The sequence below is a fragment of the Diadema setosum genome, chromosome 1 (genome assembly GCF_964275005.1).
Source record: "Diadema setosum chromosome 1, eeDiaSeto1, whole genome shotgun sequence".
In the NCBI taxonomy this organism is placed as follows: domain Eukaryota; kingdom Metazoa; phylum Echinodermata; class Echinoidea; order Diadematoida; family Diadematidae; genus Diadema; species Diadema setosum.
In genome coordinates, this window is record NC_092685.1 from 46,219,790 (window position 1) to 46,241,169 (window position 21,380).

Sequence of the window (21,380 nt, forward strand, 5' to 3'; positions counted from 1 at the left end):
GTAATGATGCAATGTACATGTATACGTCGTTGGGTTGACCATAAATTTTGATTCATCCATGCTCCTTGGGGGCCAAAATAAGAAATTTTCCCCTCTATCAATAAGTACAAGCAGCAGTCCCAAGGACAGAAATGATATGGTCGTTATTTCACTTCATTGCAATCTGGCATAAAATGAAATGGGGGAAAAATAATCACATGATTGATCATCTTGCAAACTATTGAAGCCACAAACAGATCTGATTACCATTCATATCCAGTGTTTAACCCTATTCTAACTGGGGGGGGGGGTCAAATTGACCTCCCTCTCGACGTTTCGCGCCATGATTCCGCAACGCGCAAAGATTTTGCCGCGTCGTTTCACGACTTTTTTCATTGAAGTCTTCCGCATATTTTGAGACCAAATTTGCGACGTCCGGGTACACCGCTCTGAAGTTACGTAATGTTATGCATGTCAACCCGAAAACAGCTCAAAATCATGATATCGTGTGCAAACTGAATGCAAATTGTGTTTTTTGGTTAAATTGATATAAATTAGATTATTTCAACTTTAAACCATTGAAATTAATCAATTCTAGTGTAGATAAGCCTGAAAAAGTGCCTACAACAAATTTTGGCAAAAAACAATAGAAAACAAAAGGTCGAAAAAACAATAAAATAAATAAGAAATTAACAAAACAATAAAAAACAAAAGAAACTGATTTTGATTGTGCTATTTTTTTACATGAAAATTGTTTGATATGTCTTGACGAATTTTGACACAAAAATTTAGCAATACTTCAGTCTTTTTCAATGGAGTTATAGGTGAAAATATGATTTCATGCACAAATTTGCATAATTAATTTATCAAAAATAGAAAGGCAATATTTTTCTATTGTATGACCATGTAATCTTGTAGTTGACATCCAGCTCTATCAAAATTTCGCAGCAATCGCGCGATCGTTGGCCGAGATCTGAAGGGGAGGGGGGGGGGGGGGGGGGTCAAATTGACCCCTCCCGTAAAAACTTGGTCTTAAATAGCCCAGTTAGAATAGGGTTAAGAATTCTATATGAAGTCAAAAGTAGAATCCAGTCCATAGTGCAATATATATATATATATTTTTTTTTTTTCCTTCAAATGTGGCTATTAATTGTTGGTTTGTAACAAGCATGAAAAGGATAGCTAATAAATGGTTTTACATGTTGGCATATGACTAATGATAAATCCATTTCAAATATAAAGCAAAATTCCAGACACTTGCAGACAGTAGCAATGAGATCTAGCATCTTACGAAACTGTTGACACTCAATAGCACAGAGTTCTTATAAACATCCAGCTAACTCAATGGTCTGAAAAGTCCATACTCTGGGTTTTCGCTCACATTGCATCAACATCAACCAATATTAATGTGTTCATATCTCATGAAATGATGTTTCATTTACACTGCTTAAAAAAATAAAAAGAAGAGGTCTTTCTAAGCTGCACTTGATAACACATTGAAAAAGTGGAAAACGTCATTCTTGTCCAGCACTGCGACTTCCGTGTTGCATATTGAGCACTTCACAGGGTGGTAGAGCTCGTCTGAGGCCGAGCTGCCCCCAACATCTCCTCCTGCATTCTCTCCCTCATCATGCTTTCTCTTCTTCCTCCAGCGCTTCCGCTTGGAAGCGGGATATCGCAGTTGCTCGCTCCGGACGATGCAGCAGTTCATGACGAACATGGCGCGGTACTGGTTCGAGTACACTTCATGTCTCTGGCAGTCGATGCACAGTGTGGTCATGCACGCCGGACAATTCAAAATGGCGTCTGTCTTGTGGACACCTGCCCCTCCATCTCCGCCACCTGACGACTGCCCAGTGGCTTGGTCAGTCCCACCCGCACCTGACCTCCCACTCTCGGACTGTCCCTCCCCTTTCCGGGGATAGTAATAAGCTCTCTGCTTGTCAATCCAGTTCTGGTTTTCAGTGTCGATATTTGGGTCATATAACAGTTCATCATTGCTTGGAATGGGGCGTTGCTTCAGTTGCTTGTTACCTGCAAAGTGAAATCAGAATAACGAACATTTGAGATGTACAATGCCACCTCTGTATGATTTTTCTCTCTGCCCTTATTGCTCTCCTATAAGCCCAAACCAAAAAGCACTCCAAGATCCCTCTCTAACTAGAGCCAGGCATTCACAAGGGAAGATTTCCTTTCCATCATGAAGAAATAGCCTAAATCAATTCCAACAATAAAATATTTCTAATAAGCCAACCAAACATAATGACATATATACATATTAAGCATGTACGATGCTGAAAATGAAATTATTCTTTCATGGGAAACTCTACGTAAGACAAACAAGCTTCTGAAAAAAACAACAGTAACTTTCAGATGATATACTCCTCCCTTCTTTTGTAATTTTTCTACACTATTTTCATTCCATTTGTTAGCGGCAAAAATAAAATGTGAGTTTCAATCGTTACCTTTGCCAAGTTCCACTTCCAAAGTGCAAAAATATAACACATTAAAGGATCTATTTCTGTTTGTGATCAATGATGATTTTTTTTTTTTGTTACCTTGTCCAGTAACACTAAAATGTATTGCTGTCTCCGGTATTACTTTAAAACGAGGAATGTTCACATGCATTTTAATTTCGTGAATTTCGCGAGTGCCAAGATTCGGGAAATTCACAATACATGCGAAATTTCTTGTCTACACTATATGCATTGAACGCTAGTGGCAATTCATGAAAATTTCATGCCACGAAAAAGGCTGTCGGCTCCAATTCACGAAAATTTCGTGCCGTGAATATATCATGTTTTACAGTATTTGAATGGAAGTTAATGAAGAATCATAAAAAAAAACCAGTGTCCTCACAAAAATCAAACAAACACCTCAAAGGACAGAGGTTAAGCCCTTGAAATAAAAGGCTGACATTATGGTTACATACTCTTCTTGCTCTTGTCTCCCTCGCTGCTCCCACTCGCTCCAGCTCCACTGGCAGACGGCTTGTCACCTTTTTCTTCCTCGTCGGAATCGAAGTAGATGTTGTCGTAGAACTGCTGTGCGGCTGGATGGGAAGAGGAGGCGGAGGAGGAGGGAGGGGGTACTTCACCTGGGGCACTTTGTGTGGAAGATGGTTCTCTCTGGGATGTAGCGGCCCCTCCTGAAGATGTCAACCTTCTCTCAACTGAAAGGAAGCAAAAAAGAAATAATCATATGATTGAGACAGTGCTCTTGCAAAGTGGTCAGCAGTTTTTGAGTTTCTGGAGACTGCCACAGCACAGGCTTTGCCATATCATTACAATTAATATTCTAGCACAATCACATCAAAACACACCACAAAAAGCTGCAAAACAGGATGAGTAAATTTTGTGATTGCAAAGCTTACATTAGTTGAATGATAGTTTGATACATTGGATGTAACTTTGGGTCATTGATTCAGTCACAACTAGGTAGACTTCTACATTGACTGTATGTTCATTCACCATCCTTGGGAAAACATGTCAGGGATACTACTGTAACAAAAAGGTCCATAAATATACCACTGTGTAAAATGTTGTAGTGCAATTGGAAATAGCCATGTTCTCATTTTGACCATTCCATCTCTTCTTTAAATTGTTTTTGAAGCCTTGTTCAAATCAAGGTGATTTACCATTTGCCACAAACTGCTTCTCATGATCTCTCATTGTCTTATCCAGTTCAAGCTCCATCTCTTTCTCAAATTCATCTTCACTGGACGACATCTGCAGGCTTCCACGACTCAGACTGCGAGTCAAACGGCGCTTCTGCTCGGGAGTTCCATGGAGGATTATGTCCAGTTCATCCTCCGAGCTGAAGACAAAACAAAATTCACATATGTTAGTTTGAATGCGAGGATTAGGATAAAGTTTAGGATTATGTTCGGGGTATTACCCCACCAGGGCGCTGAACCAGTAACGGCAGGGTCGCCAGTGTGGTCAGGTTAGTTTGTGAATGTGAGTAGGCCTACGTCACGTGTAGGCGGCTAGGGTTTATGTTTATTGGCTTAGCACACAGATATATACATTTCATGGGAGCAAATGTTGCAGTTCAAGCAAATGTCATGGAAACATATTCTTGATTAGATCTAAAGTTCTTTGTCTTTACAGTGTGACATTATTAACTTAATAACATCACAGAATTTTATCTTCTTCAATCATATTCATCAAAATTAAAAAGGCTCTTGTCTTGGTAGTCTTGAAAATTAAGTTTATCATACTTGCAGTTGCACAACTGATCTTGAATGCTGATGATGGCTAGTTTAGTACATGTAGTAGGAAAAACTACTCTTTTAATAAGAAATCATACGTTCTCCTACCTCCCATCGTCGTCTTCCCCGTAATCATTTGAAGCCCTGGAGGATTCTCTGCAAGGTTCCCCGAAGCGAAATGGTACACTGTCCATGTTTGTTGAGTTTGACTTTGTGGTGTGTGCAATTGGGGCGTGCAGTTCACGACAGAGTTAGCTAACTGCTGGAAGGCCTTTTTCTGGTCACGCTTTCACTTCAGTTCAGGGTCACCTAGTCCTAGATCAGTCTATCAGTTGTTATCAACATAACACAGATCCATCTCGGCCTCCCTTGTTCCATTTACTCAGTCCCAGTCTTGTATTAGTTGATCTCTTGCCTCACCAAGCAAGGTGAGCGTCGTCTGCACGTCAGTCAATCCATCTGAGCATCAGTATCTAACACCGTTTACGTGCACACATCGTACCTTCTTATCTTGCAGCCGCCAGCCACGGGCAGGCAGCAGGCAGCCGGCCGGCGCCGCGGCGGAGGGATAGGGTTGGTTGTGCAAGTGGCGTGGGTGCCCAAAGAACACGAAGTCATACGTGTAGTGATTAGCGTAAAAGCTGAGGTGTTTCCGGTCAATCAATCACGTACAACATGCGCGCGCGCGCGGGTAGGGTACGGTGTACGGTACGGTACACTGCATGTGTACGTGTGACGTGAACGCACGTATTCCGGGTGGCGATTTTTTTTTCCGTAACCCTAACGCGTCGAAATTGCCAATTGTGGCACTTGAGCAAAGACTATTAGTGTACTACATGTAGTTGGTTGCGATACTTGTGTTGCTTTCTTGTATACAGTACCATGGTCGTCTGCTAACCACAGAATCAGATTAGAATGTGAGAATGGCACACCGCCTTGTGAACTGTCATAACAACGGCTTTGTGTGTGTGTGTGTGTGTGTGTGTGTGTGTGTGTGTGTGTGTGTGTGTGTGTTGTGTGTGTGTGTGTGCGTGTTTCCACTTCGCCATCGGCATCGCGTTCTGCTTTGCCGTCTGCTTACACTACTGGTATTCCTGTGGTTTTGTTCGCCGTCTGCTGACACTTTTCCTTTGTCTCGCAAGAAATATCATTTATAAAGCGCTTATTACAATGTTTCTAATCGCTGAGTGTCTCGATGAAAACATTAGAAAAGAGAAATTCAGTCATGGAGTACAAATTGTTGTTAAGATGCAAACTCGAAGTTTTCATCAATATCTTGCAAAAGTAAATTGGAAATCTAAGCTTGGAATGAATTATGATATCAGTATTATATAGGCCTAGGCGTACAACTGCAGCAATTGCTATTGTTAACATTGATCATGTTTATTAAGCCACACAGAATCAGATTCAAAGTGGGCATTAGGTCTAATTGGGTAACATGAATACACTACTTGGTTAATTTGGGTTTATACTTCTCCAACCTCACGATGATTGTGCTTAAAAAAAAAATGATTCAGAAAGGCGTAGTAGGCTCCTTTTTAGTTCAGGTTCATGTAGATCAAGATATAATTATGGTTAAATTCTCATGCACTAACATCCGAGATGAAGATGGGGAGGGAAGAGAAGCTGGGGGAGAGTAATCATCGATTTCGATCAATAAAATCTCTATATTAATATATTAATTCAATCAGCTTTATAAAGGCATTTTGAAACAGCGTTTATAAAGCAAACAGCAACTCATTTTCATTCTAATATCACGTACGGTTTGAATTGATCTATCAATATAGATATATAGGTCTATATTTTTTGATGTTCACTTTATCATTGCCAAACCTATAGTTCTCCTCATCAAGTGCCTCGTTACCTCTACCGAAACGACCATCAGTGAAGAAAAGCCAAACCCAAAGAGAAATGTGGATTGCGTGAAAGCAGCAACATTAGTAAAACACATCAGTGCCAGTTAAAGGAAAATCGCACAATTGTAAAAGATGCAAAAGTTATGCATTTTTAACGTTTTGATGTTGGTACAACTGGATAAGGGGATACTATAAAAACCGCTTTCAGAAAGTAGGGGGAATGATTACTGCCTTTAACATAACTTATGTCAGTATCAATTAAGTTGATGGAATGTGTAATTTTCATGAAAAATGATTTCTTTGTGGAATTCTCTTCATGTTTTCTTTACATTGTTGTCCACACATGACGTCATGGACTCTAGTAGTCTCCTTCTCCAGTGATTACAACACCAAAACTATAAAAATGAATAATTTTTGCATCGATTGTCGGATTTTCCTCAAACTTTCACTAATGTTGCTGCGCTCACTCAATCCATATTGCTCTTTTGGGTTTTGGTTTCCTTTAATATCAAGCAATCATCACTACCATCATTGCTTCAATTAGATTATAAAACTGAGGGATCGATCACAGAAAAGAGTTCTGTGGGATCGACCATAAACATCATTACTATCATTTCACAACTGGATATCATCTTATCATCATCATCATCATCACCATGATTGCTACTCGTATTTACCATCGTATACAAATTACCACAAGCAATCTTCCTCCCCCATATTGCACTTATCAATACTTTTTTTTTTCATGTCACCAATCCATCAACAACTTCACGAAATCTCTTGTATATTTTCAGCTTCATCATTTTCATCAGTCTAATTAAGCATTGCGACTATCAATATATTCCTACTCGATCCCTCCCTTCAAGGGGGGATTAAAGGAATATCGATTCCATTTGGTTGTATATCGATTTTATTTGGGTGTATATTGATGTGTTAAATATTTTTTTTTTTCTTATGACGCACTGTCATGCTGAAAGTACAGCTCCATTTAATATAAATATTCTTTTTTTTTTCTTATGAATGCACTATCATGCTAAAAGGACAGCTCCATTTGATTTTAATGAAAGTAAGTAAGCAGTGTATGTTGTTTTTTTGGGGGGGTTTTTTTCGGTGAATTGTATATTCTTTACGAATGCACTGTTTCTGCTGAAAGTACAGCTTGGTTTGATTTCATTATAATTGTGTTTTGTTGAATCGTGGATTCTATGATACATGTGATTTGATTTATCATGAAACTGTATTGAATATGGAATCAATAAAAGATTACGGGAAAAAAAATGCCCACATGGCCTAGCACCCTTATTGTTAGTCGATTCAATGGATGATGAAGATAAATGATTGAATATTAAAACACTGATTTGTTTGTTTGTTTGTTTATAAGAACATTAGCCGCATTCACACGTGTTAAGCTGGTTACCGAGCGCGCTCCAAAACTCGAGTTCTTGTTATACTCGTAACTTTTTATGAAACTTCATGATCGATATATTAGATATAGAAACGATCACCTGGCATTAACCGGTATCAGATTCCCAGGTGGGTTCATGAGTTTATGAGTAATACACATTAAGGGAAGCGACTTGAAACGATCGTTTTATAATGTGTTGTTATTTGGCACAAATTAATTTCATTTATTCTAATGGTGAAGGATAACCAAAAGAAAATTAATGTACCCGATATTAGCCAAATTTAAGGTCTTTTCATTAAGTTGGAACATCAAGCATCTGTTCAGAGTCACAGACGCTACTTTTTATAATATGCATTTATAGGAAACTGATATACGTTTAAACGATGTTAGCCATCATATTATGGTGTCCTATATAGCTCTATACCAAGCCTGGACAAAAGTACGGAATCTATCAGCAATGTTGCAATGTGTGTGTGTGTGTGTGTGTGTTTTCTTTGCACCGAAAACTCGATGGCGGGCGCCTGAAAGTGCAATGATTGCACCTTCCATGCACTTTGTGTGGTGTGTCTTTGTGTGTATGTGCGAGTGCGTGCAATGTGTGTTGTGTGTTTGTGTGTTTATGTGTTTGTGTGGGTGTGGTAGGTGTGCAGTATATCGTTACTTGCAAAGTTTCGTGTATGCTAACGTAAAAATCGTAATCAAGACTTATTCTGAAAGAAAATGAAAGCGAGGTCACAGCTGGTCGTTGTTCACGTCTGAAAAAGTAAACATTCTGGTTATAATCATAAAAGTGTCAGAAATTGTGCACTCTATTGTTAAAAAAATGTTTGTTATTCAAACTTCAGCGTGTTTTATGAACACATATTTATATATTTCAAGATTGAGCCTGCTGTGACCTAGTTTAGCAACCATGTCATAAAGCATTACAAATTTTTCTGATACAATAATGCTAGCAACTATATAGACGTAGATATAAGGCTTAGGACATTTGCAGGAGTAGGGTAGGTTAGATTTTTATCATGATTTGTACCTTGAGGTGCTCACAAGCGCTTTATTAGATCTTAAACTGAAATACTGATAAACCAACTAGCCACGACTTCAAAATGACGTCAAAATCACGTCCATTTCCCTTGTTCTTGAAGAAAAGGCGTCTTTCAGATGTATTCCTTGTTTTCTTTTCCAATATACGTTAAAAAGTCATGAATTGACGTGTAAACGACGTGCTCATGACGTTCTGACGTACATCTGGTCTTTAGAATTGTGATTTACATGTCATTAAGACGACTCCTATGTGACGTCTTTTGGACAACTTCCTTTTGAGCAAAAATACGACATATTGACGTCAGTTTGAAACGTTAATATGACGTCCAGTATCTTTGTTTATTTTCGTCTAAAAGATTTTTTTTTACGTCAGTCTCGTCTTTAAATTAGTAATTTACACGTCTTTATGACGTCTTTGTATAACAACCCAGACGTCAGAAAGACGTCACAAATATGTCGTCTTTTAGACGTCATCCATTTGAGCAGAAATACGACTTTCTGGCGTCAGTTTAAGACGTCTGAATAATGTCTGCTTTCTTTGCTTATTTATGTTAAACAAACGACAATTATTGCGCCTTTCTGAAGTCTAAACAATGACGTCATTTTCATATCTTCCATTTGAACAAAAATTCCTCTTATTGTTGACAGTTTCGACGTCTTTCTGACGACAGTAATGACGTGATAATGTCGTCATTCTGACGACAGTATGTCGCAAAGCAAACTGATATAACTCTATAAAACTCTATAACTAGTAGGCCTAATTACATGACGTTATAAAGACGTCGAAAAACTTACGTAAACGTAACGTTAATATGTCGCTAATATAACGTCATATTAAAATAAGTCGCAAAACAACGTAAATTTAACGTCATAATACGTCATTGATATGACGTGATAAATACGTTGCAAAGCAAACTGATATAACTCTACAAAACTATAATTCGTAGGCCTAATTATATGACCTCCTGAAGACGTCGCAAAACTGACGTGAACATAACGTTCATATGTCGTTAATATAACGTCATAAATACGTCGCAAAACAACATAAATTTAACGTTAATGCGTCATTAATATGACGTAATAAATACATTGCAAAGCAAACCAATATAACTCTATAAAACTATTCGTAGGCCTAATAGAATGACGTCATAAAGACGTCACAAAACTGACGTGAACATAACGTTCACATGTCGTTAATATAACGTCATAAATACGTCGCAAATCAACGTAAATTTAACGTTATGATACGTCATTAATATGACGTGATAAACACGTTGCAAAAAAACTGATATAACTATAAAACTCTATAATTCGTAGGCCTAATTATATGACGTCACAAAGACGTCGCAAAACTGACGGGAACATAACGTTCACATGTCGCTAATATAACGTCATAAATACGTCCCAAAACAATGCAGCCTAAATTTCACGTTATAATACGTCATTAATATGACGTGATAAATGCATTGCAACGCAACGGTAATTTTACTTCACTTATGCGTCGTAAATACGACGTGAATAATACGTCACAAAATTGACTTGAATTTTACGTCTTTAGTTCGTCGCTAATATGACGTCATAAATACGTCGCAAAACTGAAGAAAATTTCACGTTAATACGTCGCTCATATGACGTCATAAATGCGTTGTAAAACAAAGTATATATTACGGTATTAAGACGTCATTTAAATAACGCTATGAATACGTTGCAAACCAACGTAGATTGCGTCATTAATACGTGTTAATGACGTAAAAATTACGTCGCAAAATTGACGTAAATTTTACGTCATCAATATGTCACCAATATTAGGTAATAAATACGTCGCAAAACTGACGTAACACATCAGGAGGTCCATAATATGACGTGATAAATTCGTTTCAAAGAGACGTTGAAATCACGTCATTTTCTGGTCATTTTCAGACTTGCGACAACTTTGACCATGTAGTTGCGACCAAATTGAGACGTCTTTTTGACCTCCGTCTGCTAGCTGGGATGTTCATAAAGTTTGTTCCATCCCTTTCTGCCAATTCAACCGCTCATATGACTACTTTAGTATTAGTGATATATGTTTTTCCTAACCAATTTCTGTGCATTTTCTGCACGCATCCTAATGCATCCAGGCTGTAGAAATCGACAACTTTTGCTGATCTGAGATACAACGTCAAACGTTGAAATAGATGAATTTACAGGTCTGAAACCTAAAGTTAGGGGAAGTCCAAACTAAAGATAACTTCTTAAAAAAAAAAACCCTTGGCAAATAGAAAAATATTGTTGGTTAAAGATTGAGGAAAACTTTCTTAAGAAAGGTATCATTCTGATTTTCAACAAATTATAATCGATCAAGAAAATCAGGCAATCTATGACGTTTCCAGCGACTTCCTATACAAGAGAATAGAAAAGAAAGTACATGGTTGCAAAATTTCATATTCTAACGTAAAGGCATCATTTACCTTTTGCATATGAAACAAAAACCCAGCATCGGTGCTTCAAAGTAGTTCTTAAATGTGCGTTAGGGATAGAAACAACTAATGTAAATATTTGAACCATTATCATCGATGTTATGTATTTTTAGATATACAAAATGTGTACAATAGTTATAATAAAAATGTTTCCAGATTAAACCGTCTACAGTTATGGTTTAGTGAGAAAAATAGTGATATCTCCTTATATTTCATGCTTTATTGAAAACGTTTTATATGGTGGGATTTGAAATGACCTACACATGCATCAAAAGTGATATCTTGAACATTTTTTTAAATCACTGTTCTCAACGGTAAACAGGACCTTTAAAATACATGTTTGTATTCCATTTTAAATTCATCCTCTTTAGTAATCACTCCAAATATTTTACAAATAACCTCTGTGACATCAGTTCTATTACTTCATCAAAACATCATGGAAAATACATTTCAAATAAATTTCTCAATGATATCTTTACAAATGCCTACGAAGGAGAAAATTATCAAAATACTCTTCATAAATTAAGTGACGAGCACATCAAAACACCACTTTTCTGCGGGGGAGGGGGGCAGAATGAATTTTTGAACACTGTGTAGGTGATTAATTTCTATAGTGGAGCACATCTTGGTTTCGAACCAATGTTGGCTCAACCTTATACATGCACGTAGTTATGTCGTGCCACGCTGGACTAACCATTCATGTAAACGTCACATGGATGTTGGCACAATGCTTCATTGCATACTGTCATTTCTTTTACCATCTTTAAACCGTAGATTTTTTATGTTATACAAATGCGATCCTATACACTAACCCTTCACAGACAGCTGTTAACGCCATCCTAACAGTTGACTAGCAAATTACTATATCATACACTATCTAAGCTGTGGAAAACAAAAACAAAAGAACAATCGTATGGATGTAATTTATACGGTTTTGTCAAAAAACATAGACTTACATTTTTGTACGTTCACACACGTATACACATATACACGCACACACACGCACGTAAATAGCCTTCGAGATTTTTATATATACAATCACTTATTTAGACGTAAAGATGTATTAATTTATATTGTTTAAAAGTTTTATATAGTTATTATAAATCTGATACATATTTACACACTTGTGTATGTTAATGCACACCACACCCAACACAACGTTGATTTATACAGATTAATATTTCTTTAATGTTATATTTTGACAATGACATTGACATTGTATTGCTGTATATCTCTTGTGTGTTTATCATGTCTATGTATCCATGTTAAACGAGTTCTCTGTATATTGTATGTATCGTTGTAACTTGTATGCATGCTAACAAAACAAATTTCCAGAAACGGACAATAAAATCGAATTGAATTGAATTGAAATGAAATTTCTTTTACCTCACGGCCTATGTATACATCATTATATCAATCAGCACTATTATCCTACCCCCCCCCCCCAAAAAAAAAGAAAAAAAAAATCATTCGTGGCTTGTCAACGGACACCACCTGACGCTCACTCCACTTTTGAGGCTGCCGCGTAAGGCAGCCCATAAATAATCTGAACACAAGTGAACGCTGTCTGAAAGTGACCAGTGATTTGTAACTTAGCTTGAAAAAGGCACCCTCCCGTGTACCAGGGAGGTGAGAGAATTTTAGTCTCACCTCCCTGCTAATATACCAGCAAGGTGAGTCACCTCCCTGCTTATGTTGTACACGATATACCGAGTGCCGAGTTTTGTAAAATGATATACTGTACTGCGCTTGCTAAATGGCTTGCTCATGTGAACCGTCTTCGAATAAAGCTCCAATTTACCATGTACGACTTGTGTCCTCACTTCTCATTTTCCTCTGGAACTTCGATTAATGGGAACGTGTTACTGTTGAGTGTGTACTTGTAGTGCGAACAGAATAATACACACACAAAAAAAAAACTTTAAAAAAAATTATATTCTTCATTAGAATTTCATCAATATCAGGCCCATGTTTCAATACAATGAAATTAATTTGAACAAAAATAAGCAGCTGAATTCTTATCTCTTGTGCTTCTAAATCGTATTTTTCTTACACACAGTACAATATAGGCCTACAGTGTATATAACCATGCGTAGCGTATTACTTGACTTAGAATTCTGCATGAATATCTCGATCAGAAAAGGCTTTCTGATTACTTTAGTAACTTCAAGCCAATCCATATCTGCCTTACGCACACACTTGTGCTGCTGAATCACCTTCTTTTTTAAACACACACACACACACACACACACGCACACACACACACACACACCTACACACAAACCCGTTGTTATGTTTGAAGGGCGTGCCATTCACATTCGAATCTGATTCTGTGTTAGCAGACGACCATGCCACTGGTATATGTGTACATACTGTACAGCAGTAGAGTAAGTCCAAGCGCATGCGTACAAAACCAGCCAAGTACACTGATAGTCTTTGCTCAAGTGACACAATTGGCAATTTCGACGCGTTAGGGTTACGGAAAAAAAAATCGTGCGTGCATATACGTACGTCGCCATATTGATTATGACGTAATCGAACTTGACAACATGAACAATTCGTCGCTGATGAGCTCTGCATTTTTAATTACCCCTGTATTGAATGGCCACTGGAAAAATAAAAACAGAATTAGGGTGGAAAGTATAGGTCTCCTCACTTCATGCATATTCATATATTCAAAACACTACATTCGTAGTTGCAAGATCTTATTAAAATTTCCATATAAGTGTACATTTTTGTAACCCTAATTTTATGCATTAAATATGACTTTATGCAAATTATTTATAGCCTATCAATAACATGTCAATAATAATTTTTTGACAATTTTTTGTATCTATTCCTTTTAAATTTGAATGAAAGAGGTCATGTCTACCTGTTTCATGCAGTCGGCTTCCATCCTACAGTTTTTTGCTCATTGACCCAGCCTCCCGATTTAGGGGTATAATAAGGTTTCGTGAACCCTGAAGGCTACTGAAATATGACCTGTTGCGTTGCTAGCGTCAGATTTTTATTATATTGAGGTGATATATTTATGATCTCGTGTCAAGTTATTGTTTCTGTTATAACGATCAAGTAGACTGCCCTTGGTATTGCATTTTTTCTCTTTAGCGGAAAAAATATAACATTCTTTCCTGACAAAATAGCCGCAGAATTTTATTTCTATCGGTGTGGCGCTCGCGCTTCCCCCTTGTGCGTAGGCGCAGCGATTTGGTCCCACGTCGTACATTGTTCGATGCGTGAACGTGCATTTTGGGAGTTCGCGCATGCCTGTGGCCGCTGCATTATGTCGTGCTATTTTGCTGGTTTATAGGCTAGTTTGCTGCAGAATGCATGTTGTACTGCATGGTTCATTGGTCAATAAGTTTTTATTATTTAAAATAGACCAGAAATTAAAGGTCTAGGCCTATGTTCCTATGTGTAGCCAGCTAGAGTGCTATTAACTGCTAACAATCGCTACATTAGTCAGACAGCAGTCTGTCTATAGGTCTAGACGTAATTTAAATCAGATCATCAGTAATAAAATAGTCGGCCTACATATCAAACCTAAGGTTTTAATTCGTGCATTTACACATTGGCTTTGCAATATCTTGTATTGAGTGTAGCCTGTATATAAACTAGAAATAGTATTTATTTTAATGATAATATATCTACTAGACCCTAACAACACTGATAGATCTACGTGTAGGTTGCTATGGGCAATTTGCAACATATGTCTAATAATTTACTTGCCATACATGGTGCATCATGTGCCAAAAATGAAATAAAAAAAAAAGTACCTGGTACATAATTTTTATATCAAATATACATGATACGTTACGTGATATATGTGTCTGAAGTGACAGTGCATGTTGTTTACTTTGTATCTTTGTTGATGAATTTGACAAAATGCACAATAATAATGTGACGTGACCTGAAAAAGTACTGGTATTAGCTACTGCTATAGTGATGTATTGACTTTCCATCCAGTGCATGCTCATCAAAGAATTACTTTTTTATCAGTGTTGCACAGAGAGATGTAATTTCCTCGTTCTTTGTTGAAAGTACAGATTTTCTCGCTGCAAAACCATGCAGTTAATGCAATGAAAGTTGGTCAAGTTTTTTTTTTCTTTTTATTCAGTGACCAAAGAAATGAAAGGTGATGGTGTTCACTATATTATATAGGGGTAGGAAAATAGTGGGGTACCCAGTGTTGAACAAAAGTTGCTTCTAGCAAGCTACTACCACACAAACAATCACAGTCAATGGGTTCAAATGATATTTGTAGCATAGTCAACTGTTCATAAGTTGTTGACATACTACTACCACACACAAACAATCACGGAATCAATTGGTTCAAATGACATATTCATGATATTTGTAGCATAGCCAACTGTAAAAAGTTGAGATACTACTACCACACAAACAATCACAGAATCAATGGGTTCAAATGACATATTCATGATATTTGTAGCATAGTCAACTGTTCATACGTTGTTGAGATACTTCTGCCACACAATCATAGAATCAATGGGATCAAATGACATGACATCTGTAGCATACTCGACTGTTCATAGTTGTTGAGATGTACGTACAATATAATGTGCAGCAACAAACAAATAATTTGAACTAGGTGTACTCGTATGCCAGATGAAATTATATTCCACTGTATCTATCGATAAACAAATTAATCAAATGACAGCTACCAGTATTTTCTGCTTTCCTGTAAATTTTCTGCAGTCTCAATTTGATAGTGATACTGGTAGTGGTACCTACATATCACTTGTATTGTGATGACAATGATAACAGCATGGCAATAATGAAGTTATGATTTCAAAGTAGATTTCACTTGCAGTCTTGTATAGTGTCATGTGCAATCCAGTCTTTTTTAATTGAAGGAAGTTTGATTGATTGTAAGCTTGTGACGGCAGTAGCACAATATAGGAAGTAGTGTAACGAATATTGACACACTCCTTTGATCCATCCTCCCTCTGCCTGAACGCGCCCGGCCCGGCCCGGCCAGCCCGGCCCGGCCGCGCCCAGCCCCGCTCCGCTACCCCGCGGGCCCGCATGATATCTGCACAACCCGTGTCGGGCGTCTGAAGCAGAGCCCGCGCGCGGTGACCATCTATTTGATTTGCCGTAAGCGTGAATCGATAGCCCTGAGCAGTAACACAAGGTCAAATGCAAGGGGCATAAATGATTCACAAAAAAACTGTAGGATGAACAGAAACCACAGATAATTGTCAGAAATGTCCTAAATTATGTCAAAATCACTATCACATTTCACAAAAAATTGCAACTTAAGATATGAAAAAGTCAAGAAAATGTGTTGAAATCTGATGCTAACTACGATCCTGTCTGTGTGTCCCATGGGACCGACTCATGCATGATATCGACACATGGTTAAAATATCGAGCATTGTGAAGTGAATGTTCAGCTAGGAACGTTCCAATTTTTTGTGAGAGATCGTGTATGTGTTGCTCCTCTGGACTTTAGTCTTAATATGTTTGATAACCACTCTGAACTTTTTTAATGACGTCAGATATTGAGTCATCATCTTCCGTTAGTGAGTAGTTTCGAAGGGAGACCGAATCAAAGTATTTTTAATGTAAATGCTGAAGTGAGCCCTCTCTCGACGGATTGCCCAATGGCCGCGCTCTACGTACGGCGATGAAGCGCCTATGACGACCCCACATACGTGAACGCTCGACACACAACTTCGTTCATGAAAAATGGAACAAACATCGCCTCGTCGTGTAAATTTAGTCGGTGCACGTAGCTTGTAAGTTGTAGCAGGGGGCAAAGTAGCCCGACACTTATTCATCTCAAGTGAGTACAATTTACAATACTAGTATATTGTATTGCTGGAACCGTATCATTCCTCATGTAAGTGATGTAACGTAATTTTGTGAATTTGGTGTACTGAGTAGTCGGTAGTCCCACCCAGCTGTGTAGCTGTGGTGTGATTTGTAGACTAGTTATGTACAATAGTCAATATGTTTATTGTTGTGTACGTAACAACGTGCTGCATGTGCATCAAAAGATCATGAGATGGATCATGGAGTTCCAGTAATCCTGGGCAATAAATGGGGCTGCCATGCCACAACACTATGCACTCACCAGTGCGGTTTGACCATACGGTTTGTTGGTGTTGGAGTTCCAACTGGCTGTTTTTTACAGAGCAATATTTGACACAGCTGTCAGTTTTCTGTGGATGGACAGAAGAAAATTTTCCACAGGTAAACGGTGCATTTGATATTTGTGCCTTTGAATATGATCGAGGTTCGATAGCGTCTTTGAGCAATCTGATGAAGATTAAGTGCACTCCTCTGCCTCTGGGCTGGGGGTGCTTTGTAACTGTTGACTAAAAATTAGAATCTATGGACAACATGGTAGTAATTAGTAGTATGGTATGCCATAACCCTGGGATGCTCCGTGTACACAGTTACACACTGTGGGAGCGTCCTGAGTCAATAGAGTGCTATATCGGTAAGCTTGAAAAACATACACTGTACACAGTCTGTCACAGATTTTCGCGCCTCCGTAAGTTTCGAATTTCACTAGAAAAAAACTTACTTTTATAGTATACATAAGATTCTTATCTAATTCCTACCATACGTTCACCTTGTTCTTGTTCACACTGGTCCAATGATCTTGAAAAAACTTTTTTTTTTTACAGGTCCATCTTCTAGCTCCCCATCCCATTCACCATTTTCGAAATCAGTATGCAGTACACTGCGCACGTAAATATTCATGTGCTGGGCGAAGTCGCAATGCTTTTAGCCTTCTGACAAGGCCTGCGCGCGCGTACCCACCCAGAAAGCAACGCAATATACAGCGAGAGGGTTTGCCACAACAGTATGATACGGCCTTGCCATAAAGCTACAGCTGTACAGATGAATTGACGGCCAGCGCATGCGCACAAGTTTCAAATCCATTGACTGTATAAGATGTCGTTCTCCCAAGTTCCTTTCGACCGAGTCGTATTTAACTCATCAATTTGAGCAGAAATGGAATATTGGCAGGACCAAAAGTTGAACGCAGTCAGTCTTCAACATTATAACTTCACCTGTAAGTCTTCATATTACAGAATTTTTGCGATTTCATATTGATATTTAGGCGCTATACTTCGCCTGTCATGATCATATCTGCTACAATGCGCAGCCCCGACACTGCGTGTTGGGGCTGGTCGCAGTTAGGTATGCCACTGGTTTCCCTGTTCAATTTCAGTAACTAGTTAACCTAATCACCACCCACTTCAAATTATCATTAGAATTAGAATCTAATGTTTACGAAATAATTCTTTTGTTATATATTTTATCTGTAATTTGTATTAAAATCTATCATTTATCAATGGCTATTAAGAAAGGTCTCCAAAATCTTCATTTTCATTAAAAAGTTGAGCAACATTGAAGAACACAACAGCATAACGGTACCATAACATTTAGTTAATCTTTAATAAGTTCGACTTAGATCTAAATTCTTTGTGAAGCACCCCCAAGCAGGGCCAGGAGATGTTTGGGAGGTATAATAATTGACTGTATATTTAAATACTCATCCAACTATTCCAAGATTCAAGATTTATTTTGAATGCTAACATTGATTGTTAGCTTTATTTTGCTTTTATTTTATTTTATTCATTAACTGAAATGAAATTTCACCTGATGGATATGACAGAGCTACCAAGGCCAAGTCTCGCGCATTCTGTGCAAGACCCACACATTTAGGGTTCCGTCTCATGATCTCATGCATGGCACCCATTTTTCTCACGCATCGGGAGCATATAGGTCAAGGGATTAACGTGATAGTTGCAATTGAAGGTAATATATCCCTTTTGTCTGTCAAAATAAATGAAAGATAGTCACTTAAGTATGCACCAGATCGTACCATTAACAGCTAAAAATTGAAAAAGCTCCGTACCGTGCTCCTGATCCCCGGTCGGTTGCTTCGCTCCCTCGCTCGCATGCATGCACCTGCGCCGAGGACGCTGAGTCATGAAAATCTCATGCATAAAAATTTTGGGAACTTGGCATCTCTGTGATGATGTCATGACATAAAAGTAAAGTTTAAATCCCTTCCATCCAGAAATATGTGCAAAAGTATACAGTAACTCTAACCCAAATCTATTCAAAGCCATACCATGTTGTTTAAAGTAGATTCTATTTGAAAATGTAGGCCTACCCTCACTGGAAAGCTGATTTATTATTATTTTTCGGATCTTTCTCTACAAAACAAATGAAATTGATATTAATCTTCAAGACAAGTATGTAAATCTACATTGTATTTGTCAGATTAGTGTAAAGTCATGTAAACTTAAGTAATTTTGATTCTTATGTCATCAAACTTGGAACAATTTTTATTTGCGCATCCCTATGTCTGTACCACATGTATCGCTCATCTTTTATTAGAAGGGATGGTGAAAAGTACCCATGTTAAATTACCGTCATAAAGACATACAAACTTGTCTTGATCCTTAAAGAGAGAGGCTGATCAAAAGTGGCCATTATGCAATGACACATGAATCAATTGTTCTTCTATCTGTGTGACAGTTCCAGTTTGGCACATACTTCAAATGTTTTTTAGTGGCGGCATCAAACATAAGATCAAAGGGAATATGACTATTGTGACTCCAACTCTTGAACCTCCATGGTTGTACTCTACTTTTTTTCTTTCTTTTTTGTTTTCCTTGATTGTCTCTCAGGTATCTATTTTACTGGGTGACTGTTGGAAAAATCTATCCAGAAAGTTCATCTTTGCCACTTTAGAGAGTCTACCACAAGTATCCCTCACATTGTCGCATGTGATGTTTTAGCACATTTGGACTGAAGGTTTGGCTGCACCATGTGGAAGTATCTCCGATTTCTGAACCGGAGGCTGGACAGGAGCAAGAATCCTTTGTGGGGCAGGAGAGTGTCGCTGTTGTATGCATTTGGAACTTGGACACTACTCGGTGTTTTCTTCGTCAAGTGGAGACAGGAAGGCCTGGACCTGAACGCAGCAGTCTCAACGGCAACACCAAATCTTTCTGACGAGGAGAAGGCAGAGCTGAAAAGGGAAAGGATGTTAAAATTGAAATTACGTGAGTTGCTCTTCTACTGTAGTTGCAGACTTGCAGTCCCTTTTTGGTTTGGTCGACAGTTTAATCTAGACCTCGAAGCTTGGTTTCGGTGAAGGGCTACACCACTGGTTTGGTAATGCCAGCTTTGTAGTTGCAGAAGAAAAAGACCTGGAAAATGGATTGGTCTGTACAATATGAACAGAACAGGAAGTCTTCCCACCATATCCAACTCTCCCTCATTATATAGTAAAAAGCAAACAAACTAACAAAACAAAGAAATAACAGATTTAAGATATGGTGAATGGGTACAGCATCATATTTTTTACTATGACCCTTGAAAGAGGAGTATAGAATATCTTTGAGTAGTATATTTATTTCAATAGATTTCTTATTTTGCATGCTCTGGAAAACAGTGGTTATCTTTTGAGTGGAATGCTTACATGCAAACCAACCTTTAAAATTATTGCAGTTCAGAGAAATAATCTATTGTTGCATCCAAATACATGTTCATATAAATACTGTTTACGCCTTCAATTTAGCCATCTATTTTCACATCATTGAGTTGATTTTGTGATTCAAACCCCTACATATTTCAGTGACACGCATGAATCAGTATCATATGTTTGAAAAGGTCTTGAAGAAAATTGCAAGCAACCTGCCTGTACATAAGTACTGGGGCATCTGACGTGGAATCGTATATTTAGTACGTACTTTCATCAGTCAATACTTTGATGCCAAGTGCTCTTGCAGTTTCAGATCCCAAGTTTATTTGCCTTTGTCAAGATAATCATGTGCTGCTCTACACATCTTTTGACACTTGAATTTCTTAAATGCCCTCTTCTGTATATGATGTTATTCATTCACTTGTGATTATTTATTTATTCATTTATTTATTTTTCTTTTCATCTGTCCATTTTGCCATCACAGGAAATGAGGAGACAAGTTTGTATGTGGCGGAAAATGTGTACACCCCCCTGGACTTCATGGCGTAGCATCTCGCCCAGTTCCAGTGGAGGACCTTGATATGAATGTGTGCAAACACGTCTTGGACCCACTCCTATATAAACATGTGGACAGAACATAGACAGACAAGGATTGCCTGAAAGCAGTGTGCAGTGAAAACTTCACTTGTTGTCTTCGATGCCAGCTGAAGTGACGGTGACAAACTTATATGCCACCTCTATTTTGGGGACACCACATCAGTTTTTCAAGGTTATCTTACATATGGAGTGTTATGGAGCACTTCTGGAAGGATGCGCTCCATTGTTCCTTTGAACTCTATGAATATCATTTATGTTTCCTTTTACTATGATTAATGCATGATGTGCTCTTGTGTGCTTTGTCCAGAGATGATTTGAGCTCAGATTTAATTTACATGGCCACTACAGAA

General features: G+C 38.0%; 1 protein-coding gene across 1 annotated transcript; it reads right to left on the bottom strand.

Annotated features, from left to right (window-relative positions):
* Positions 1-1,003: 1,003 nt before the first annotated feature.
* On the bottom strand, positions 1,004-4,619 carry LOC140231387 (E2F-associated phosphoprotein-like). The gene is made up of 4 exons (XM_072311517.1): positions 4,301-4,619; positions 3,617-3,795; positions 2,912-3,151; positions 1,004-2,013 (listed from the first exon to the last, which is right to left on the bottom strand). Exons 1-4 carry the CDS (start codon positions 4,384-4,386, stop codon positions 1,454-1,456), a joined length of 1,065 nt encoding a protein of 354 aa, XP_072167618.1. The 5' UTR covers positions 4,387-4,619; the 3' UTR covers positions 1,004-1,453.
* Positions 4,620-21,380: the final 16,761 nt, after the last annotated feature.

Bases quoted from the DNA above. Each gene is read 5' to 3' on its own strand.
- LOC140231387 (XM_072311517.1), bottom strand. From the start codon at position 4,386: ATGGACAGTGTACCATTTCGCTTCGGGGAACCTTGCAGAGAATCCTCC. The intron at 3,152-3,616 runs GTAAATCACCTT...GCTTCCTTTCAG, and splicing joins GAAGCAGTTTGTGGCAAATG to TTGAGAGAAGGTTGACATCT. The intron at 2,014-2,911 runs GTATGTAACCAT...TTCACTTTGCAG, and splicing joins GGGAGACAAGAGCAAGAAGA to GTAACAAGCAACTGAAGCAA.